The sequence below is a fragment of the Arachis hypogaea genome, chromosome 8 (genome assembly GCF_003086295.3).
Source record: "Arachis hypogaea cultivar Tifrunner chromosome 8, arahy.Tifrunner.gnm2.J5K5, whole genome shotgun sequence".
Taxonomy (NCBI): Eukaryota; Viridiplantae; Streptophyta; class Magnoliopsida; order Fabales; family Fabaceae; genus Arachis; species Arachis hypogaea.
Genome location: NC_092043.1, coordinates 21,548,234 through 21,557,147, shown reverse-complemented (window position 1 = coordinate 21,557,147; position 8,914 = coordinate 21,548,234). Strand labels below are relative to the sequence as shown.

At 39.0% G+C, this 8,914-nt stretch overlaps 1 protein-coding gene across 1 annotated transcript; it reads right to left on the bottom strand.

The window, feature by feature from the left end:
* Positions 1 to 4,255: 4,255 nt before the first annotated feature.
* Positions 4,256 to 4,726, bottom strand: LOC112705115 (uncharacterized). Its single transcript, XM_025755976.1, has one exon. It carries the CDS (start codon positions 4,724 to 4,726, stop codon positions 4,256 to 4,258), a length of 471 nt encoding a protein of 156 aa, XP_025611761.1.
* Between the last annotated feature and the right edge of the window lie 4,188 nt (positions 4,727 to 8,914).

Genomic DNA, 8,914 nt, shown 5'->3' with positions numbered 1-8,914 from the left:
TCCAGGAGTTTTACTATAATTTCTTTTGACTGACCCTTGACTCGGTTCACCTGAGAGGAGGACAAGTACTGCTTACAGAGGCTGCTATTGAGGATGCACTCCGCTACCTGCCTAAGACCAGTGATACAGATGCCTTTACGTAGGATGAGGTAGAGTTACACTGTGTGACATATGACTATGATGCACTGCGGAGTATAGTTGCCACCTCAGATGCACCTTGGGAGATGAATTCTGATAACAAGAAACCCAAGGAGATGCTATTTTCTCATCTGACGAGGGAGGCTAGGACAAGGCAGCTGATTTTCGCCCACTATGTCATGCCGACCACACATTTTACTGAGATTCTGGTGGACATGCTCGTCTTGATTAGTTGTATTATGGAGGGGAAGGAGGTGTACTTTCCCCGATTGATCAGGAGGTTTATGTGGCGAGCACAAGTCCGTGGCACACTTCCATTTCCAACGTTGGTCACTGAGATAGTTCAGTGAATCGGAGCTCCATGGAGAGCGGATGACGTGTCCCCACCCCCTGTCCACAAAAAGCAGACCCTTATTCTGTGGGGGACTTGGATCAATGAGAAGCCTCCATCCTGGCGTCGATCTAGAACTAGAGCTTCAGCAGCAGCACCTGGACCTTCATTTTCTTTAGCTGCAGCAGGACCCTCTACAGCACCAGCAGCATCTATTGCACCACCACCAGCACCCCAACCGACATATCTATTGTTACAGTGTCTTTTCCAATTCATAGAGCGTAGTGAGCGCCGCATCATGCAACGCCTTGATCGAGTGGATCAGATGCTTGTAGCACTGGGCGCCGAGATGCCTCCTAATGCCGACCCTTCTTCTGTAGAGGAGGAGGCCTGAGGCACCTACACAAACACAGGCTACCCTAGAGGCGCAGCAGCTCTCCGTGGAACTACAGCCTCAGCCCCAGTCAGATGTGACCGTTGACCCTCACCCCGAGTCCGAGCAGTAGCATCAAGGACGATGCTCCATTCTAAGTGTGGGGAGGTCACTGTCGTCACCGTCAGTGGATTTGCCATTTTGGGTGAACAGTTTCAGACATTTATCTTTTATTTTGTGTTACCTTTAGCATTTGCACTTTGTTTTATTCTGCACTATTGGGATTATTATATATATTTGTTATTTAGGATACTTTTATTTTAGTTTGTTGCATTTTGCACCTTGGATAGTAGACATTTCATATTTTTAGTTGGACTTTCTTTATATAGTTCTTTTAGCTTTTTGGTTGTGATTAGAAAATATTTTGGATTGTTGAAACCTAAGTTGACCATTTTTGCACAAGAAATTTGGTTTGATTGAAAAAAGGGATGAACTAAGGAATTTTTAGCTCTCTCAATCACAACATTGCATATAGGACACATATAATAAGCTTAGTCAAAACAATAAAATTTTTCAAGAAATTTATCTATAGGACACCACCCCAATTGATTGAAAAACGTTTGTTGAACTTGCGTGAAATATATATTTTTTGAAGCATGTCTTTGAGCTAAGAACACAAGCATGTGAGATTTGAGCCTAATAGTGTGGTTACATCTTATAACCACTTATCTTCCTTGTTGTGTGCATTGTTCTCTTTCTATGATTGTGATCCTTGATTTGTTTAATCATATATGTCCATTATTCCTTGTATTCATACATTTATATGATTAAGGCCATTGTTTCATTAGCTCACTTACCTAAATAGCCTACCTTTTATCTTCCATTGTTAGTCAAATTTTGAGCCTACGCTTAACCCAATTGTTCTTTATTTTATCACATTACAAGACTAAAGCAAAAAAATAATAAAAGTCCCTTGTTTGGATCTTTGATTAGCTTAGGCTAGTGAGAGTGTTTATTATTCAAGTTTGGGGAGATTTGGGGAACATTGTTTGGGATAAAAAGGTGTTTCGTATTTCTATATTTGGGAATTGGGTGCATACTCATGTATTGATCAAATGTTAGACCTTATGCATTGATGTTCGTGTATATAGTTTGAAAGAAAGAAAAATGAGAAAAACAAAAAAATAAATATGAAAAAGAAAAGAAGAGAAAAAAAAGAAAGAAAAGAAAAAGAAAAAGAAAGAAATAAAAAGGAACAAAATGCCCCAAAGAAAAGTTCAATAAAAATCAATGCATATGTGTTGTGAAGCGAAAAGAAAATGCATGAGTATGTGAAAAAGTGAAGAATGGGTAGTTAGGTTAGCACTTAATTGTATAGGTTGTTATATAGGTTAGGTGAGAAGTCTAGGTTAATCAAAGATTCAAATTCTGGTCCACTTAACCATATCTGACCCTACCTTAACCCTAGCCCCATTACAACCTTTGAGAAAGTCCTCATGATACGTGTATGCATGCATTGAATATTTATTGATTGTTAGATGAAGAACAAATCTTGGAAAGCATGATTAGAGGAGAATTGAGTGACTCAACCCCAAACACTTGAGTGACTAGAGCGGATATACATCCGGTGAGGGTTCAATTGCTCAATTACATGTTTTCACCATGATCATTCTTTTTCATGCAAGTTTGTAAATCTTTTTGATAATTCAATACAATTGTGGGTTTGGTTTGACTTGATTCCTATTACTTTAGCCCTTATGCTTACATGTATTTTCTTGGAAATTGATTTGTTTTTACCAAATAATTGCATTCATATATAGATAGTTGCATTTAGATAGGTTGCATTAAATAAATGTCATACCCCTTGTTTCTTTCTTGGTTTAGCATGAGGACATGCTATTGTTTAAGTGTGGGGAGGTTGATAATCCCCATTTTGAGGGTTTATCTCGTGCTTAATTTAGGGGATTTTATCACCTTTTTTCCACATTTATCCAATGAAATGGCATGGTTTCATGATTGTCTCCTAATTTGTGCTTAAGTGTGAAAACATACTTTTTAGGCCTTTAACTTGCTAATTTTAATTCACCATTGATTCCACTAGATGCTTTGATGTGTTTGTTAGTGAATTCAGGATGGAAAGGCTAGGAATGGATCAAAGGGATAAAGAAGAAAGCATGCAGAGTGGAGAAATTATGGAGAGCCAAAGATTTAGGATGCACTCATCCACGGGTACGCACAACAGACGCACAGGCGTGGATTGTAAAACTCAAGGGATGCGCACGCGTGCTGTACGCATACACGTCGATGTCCGCACGTGACTTCTTTAGTGAAATCGTGCCTGGCAAATTTAGAAGTGCCCCTGGCCCAATTTGGAGCTGAGTTTTGGCGGGAAAAGGTTAAAAGAATCAAGGATTGAAGGGGATGATACACTTCATGCATTGGGGATTCATTGATAGTTTTAGAAGTAGTTTTAGTTTAGTTTCTAGAGACAGAAGCTCTCCCTTCTCTCGAGAATTAGGATTAGGTTTAGGTTAATCTCTTCTTAGATCTAGGCTTTAATTCCTCTTCTCATCTCTTTTTAATTTTTTGTTGCTACATCTTGTTCTTTTATTCTCTTGTTGTAATTTCCTTTTTTTCCTATACTTTGTTGTTGATACACTATTGTTCCATTTATTTTCTTTTAATGCAATTTGAGGTAATTCATGTTAATTGTTCTTTCTTTGATTGTTGTTAATTCTTTGCAATTAGTAGTTGTTAGATTTCATTCTTGTTGTCAATTTACTATGCTTTTCTTTTATGCCTTCCAAGTATTTGATGAAATGCTTGGAAGGATGTTAGAGTAGAATTTTGTGTTCTTGGCTTGGGATGGTAACTTAGGAATTCTTGAGTTGCTAATATCCAAGTGATTGATAATTAATAGCCATAGACTCTAGCTTCCATTAATTCAATTAGTGAATAGTTAGCACCTATGGACTATGATTGATATAGCTCATTTGACTTTCCTTTACTTATTAGAGGATGAATTAATGGGATTAATCCTTGCAATTATCATATTGTGTTTAGTGATAAGGAGAGAGATCCTTGACCATCAACCCTTGCCAAGACCTTTTATCACTTGAATTCCTTCACAATTTACATTTTTTGTCTCTTAATTCCTAAACCCCAAAAGATACTTCCTAACCAATAACAAGAACATTTTATTGCAATTCCTTGAGAGACGACCCGATGTTTAAATACTTTGGTTATTAGTTAAATTAAGGGTTTGTTCTTGTGACAACCAAATTTTTGTATGAAAGGATTCTTGTTGGTTTAGAAACTATACTTGCAACAAGACTTCACTTGTGAAATTCTTTACCATCAAAAAATCGTTCATCAGTGCATCTTTAACGTCACTAGCTTGACAATTCTTCCAATTAGTGTTTAAGCCTATGGCCATTGACAGTAAAAGTCCTTTGTGTCTTGTCCTCCATAAGCTCCACATGACCATAAGGAGAAGCCTCAAGAATTGTGAAGGGTCCAGACCATCTTGACTTTAGCTTCCCTGGGAAGAACTTTAGCCTTGAGTTATACAACAACACTTTCTGGCCTTCTACAAGCTCTCTCTTTGCCAGCTTTTGATCATGCCAATTTTTTGCTTTTTCCTTGTAAATCTTGGAATTTTCATAAGCTTGGGATCTGAATTCATCTATCTCATTGAGTTGCAATAATCTTCTTTCTCCATCAGCTTGATTATCAAAGTTCAGCATCTTTAGAGCCCAAAATGTTATATGTTCAAGCTCCACTGGTAGATGACAACCCTTTCCAAATACTAATTGGTATGGAGATATTCTAATAGGTGTTTTAAAAGCTGTTCTATAAGCCCATAATGCATCATCTAGCTTCATGGACCAATCTTTTCTTGAGTTTCTAACAGTCTTCTCAAGGATTCTCTTGAGCTCTCTATTTGAAATTTTAGCTTGACCATTAGTTGTGGATGGTATGGGGTTGCTACCTTGTGCTTGACACCATATTTTAGGAGGAGTGTCTCCAGTTGTTTGTTGCAAAAATGAGTTCCTCCATCACTTATAAGGGCCTTTGGAACCCCAAACCGAAATATATTATTCCTCAAGAAATTAAGCACCACTTTGTTATCATTTGTTGGAGTAGCTATGGCCTCTACCCATTTTGACACATAGTCCACAGCCACCAATATGTAGTTGTTTGAGTATGAGGGTGGGAATGGTCCAATGAAATCAATCCCCCAAATATCAAATAACTCCAACTCCATGATGAATCTCTGTGGCATTTCATTCTTCTTGGGTAGGTTGCCAGCTCTTTGACATTCATTGTACCTTGTCACAAACTCTTTTGCATCCTTGAATATTGAGGCTAAAAGAATCTGCATTGCAATACCTTGGCTGCACTCCTTTCTCCACTAAAGTGTCCTCCATATGTGGATCCATGGCAATGCCAAAGGACCTCTTGTCCTTCCTCATGAGAGATGCATCTTCTTAAAATTCCATCAGCACACTTTTTGAATAGGTAAAGATCATCCCAAATGTAGTGCTTGCCATCATTGATGAGCTTTCTTCTGATATGCTTGTTGATATTGGAAGGTAGTTCCCTAATAGCCTTGAAATTGGCTATATCCGCAAACCAGGGGGCTTCTTGGATCATCATCAACTGTTCATCTAGAAAGCTCTCATTCACTGCAAGGTTGTGTGCTTCATCTTCCTCATTTGGGATTCTTGATAGGTGGTCAGCTACCTTGTTCTCTGCTCCACTTCTATCCTTAATTTCAAAGTTGAATTCTTGAGTAGCAAGATCCATCTTATCAATCTAGGCTTGGACTCTTGCTTGGTTAGCAAATATTTAAGAGCTACATGGTCAGTAAACCCAATGACTTTAGAACCAATGAGATATGATCTAAACTTATCAAATGGAAAAACTATGGCAAGAAGTTCCTTCTCTGTGGTGGTGTAGTTCCTTTGGGTCTCATTGAGAACCTTACTAGCATAATAGATAACATGCACTAACTTGTCTCTCCTCTGTCCTAAAATAGCACCAATAGCAAAATCTGATGCATCACACATCGATTCAAAAGGTAAATCCCAACTAGGCGGTGCTATAATAGGTGCAGAGGAAAGTTTGCTTTTAAGCTCATCAAAGGCTTGCATGCATTCTCTATCAAAGATAAAAGGTACATTAGAGACAAGCAAGTTACTTAAAGGTTTGGAAATCTTTGGAAAGTCTCTAATAAACCTTCTATAAAACCCAGCATGCCCCAAGAAACTTCTAATTGCTTTGACATTGCAAGGTGGGGGTAATTTCTCAATCATTTCCACCTTAGCTTTAGAGATTTTGTGGCCAAGAACCACCCCTTCAGTGACCATAAAATGGCACTTTTCCCAGTTCAAAACTAGGTTGGTTTCTTGACATCTCCTTAGCACCAAAGCAAGGTGGTCCAAGCATTTAGAAAATGAATCACCAAATACAAAAAAGTCATCCATAAACACTTCAATAAACCTTTCAATCATGTCAGAGAATATAAATAGCATACACCTTTGGAATGTTGCAGGTGCATTGCACAATCCAAAGGGCATTCTCCTATATGTAAAGACACCATAAGGACAAGTAAAGGAAGTCTTCTCTTGGTCTTTAGGGTCTATTACAATCTTATTGTAGCCTGAGTATCCGTCCAAGAAATAGTAGTATTCATGTCCAGTAAGCCTCTCCAACATTTGATCCATGAAGGGTAGAGGAAAATGGTCCTTTCTTGTGGCTTCATTGAGCTTCCTATAATCTATGCACATGTGCCATCCAATCACTGTTCTTGTTGGTATCAATTCATTTCCTTCATTTGGCACAACAGTGATTCCTCCCTTCTTAGGAACTACTTGGATAGGGCTCACCCAAGGGTTGTCTGAGATGGGGTAAATCACCCCTACTTGCCACAATTTCAGCACTTCTTTTTGTACTACTTTATTCATTGATGGATTCAACCTTCTTTGTGGCTACTTTGAGGGCTTGGCACCTTTCTCAAGAAGGATTTTATGCATGCACATTGAAGGGCTGATCCCTTTTAAAACTGAAAGTGTCCATTCTATGGCATCCTTATGTTGTCTCAACACATTGATAAGCTTCTCTTCTTGCTCATCACTCAAGCTTGAATTAATGATGACTAGATATGTGTCATTGTCACCCAAGTAGGCATACTTCAAGATTGGAGGCAGGGTCTTCAATTCCAACTTTGGTGCTTCCACTTCCTTTTTGCTTGCCTTGTCCAGCATGTTTGAGTCTTCTATGATTTCTTGTGGTAGTTCACCACCTGAGGCTTGTTGATCTTGCTCTATAACTTCTTCACATTGTTCCTCTTCTAGGACTCTTTGAACTAGCTTTTCCATTGTGTCCACCATGATGCATTCACCAATAGACTCCTTTGGGTAGCTCATTGCCTTGAACACATTGAATACCATCTTCTCTTCATGCAGCCTCAAGACTAACTCTCCCTTTTGTACATCAACAATAGCTCCAGCTATAGCTAGGAATGGTCTTCCAAGTATGATTGATGTGTTAGCCTCTTCCTCCATATCAAGTACTACAAAGTCTACTGGGAAGATAAACTCTCCCACTTTTACCAACAAATCTTCCACCACACCATGGGGGAATTCGAATGTCCTATCAGCTAATTGAAGAGCCATTCTTGTTGGCTTGGCCTCTTCAATGCTCATTCTTTTCATCATGGCCAAGGACACAAGGTTGATGCTAGCTCCCAGATCACACAATGCCTTCTCAATGCTTATATCCCCTATGATGCAGGGAATTTGGAAGCTCCCAGGATCTTTCATCTTTTGGGGAAGCTTCTTTTGTATGATGGCACTACATTCCTCAATGAGCACCACAGTTTCCTTTTCTCCCCAGTTTCTTTTCCTTGTCATGAGCTCCTTTAGAAACTTGGCATAGAGTGGCATTTGCTCTAGTGCCTCAGCAAAAGGTATGTTAATTTGAAGCTTCTTAAAGATCTCCAAGAACCTAAAAAACAGGCTATACTTTCCATCCTTCCTCAGTCTTTGTGGATAGGGTGCTTTTGGTATATAGGGCTTCAAGATTTGCTTTGGTGGGACTGGATCAGGTGCCTCTTCTTCCTTCTTGGTTTCTGAGTCATTTACAGCCTCTTTTTCTTGCAAGTTGTGGCTTGAGGATGTCTCTTCCACAACCTTCCCACTTCTTAGAGTGATGGCCTTGCATTCTTCTCCTAGGTTGGCCATGGTATCACTGAGAAATATATGTATAGGCATTGGTATCTGTTTAGATAAGCTCCCTAGTTGTGATTCTAGTTTTAAAATTACTGTCCCTTGGTTTCTTATGTTGGATCTGGCCTCCTCTTGGATTGCATCTATCTTCTTATCAGCTTGCAATTGTCTCTCTGCAATAGTTGCAAGACTCCCTACCAATTATGACATGGCAGCCTCCAATCTTACAAAGTTGTTGTTGTTATCACATGGTTGCGGGGCTGAGGTTGATATATCTTGAAAATGGTTATTGTATGGTTGTTGGTTGGAGTGGTAGGGTGCATTTTGTGAATTAAGGTAAGGTCTATTATTGCTTGATTGGTGGTTAGGATTGTGGTTGTTGTATTGATTAGAGTGGTATGGTTTGTGGTCTTGATTATGGTTTTTTTGGTTTTCCCACCCAAAGTATGGGTGGTTCTTCCAACCTGGGTTGTATGTTTTAGTATTGCGGTCATATGGTGGTCTGGAAAAATTGTTCACATAGTTAGCTTGCTCCTATTCACATTCAACTTTTGGGGTATCTTCTTCTTGCATAGGTGCTTGGGATTAAATAGCTGATATTTGATTCTACTCCATCTGCTTGGTTAGAGTTGCTAATTGAGCTGTGATCACGTTGTTTTAAGCCAGCAGAGCATCCATAGAGTTGAGCTCCATTACTCCCCTTCTTGGGTTTCTATTGAAGGCATAGAAGTACTCATTGTTGGCCACAGTTTCTATTATGTCTATGGCCTCTTCAATTGTCTTCTTTTTGTTGAGAAAGCCTCCTGAAGAGTGATCTAAAGCCTTCTTTGATTCTTGTGA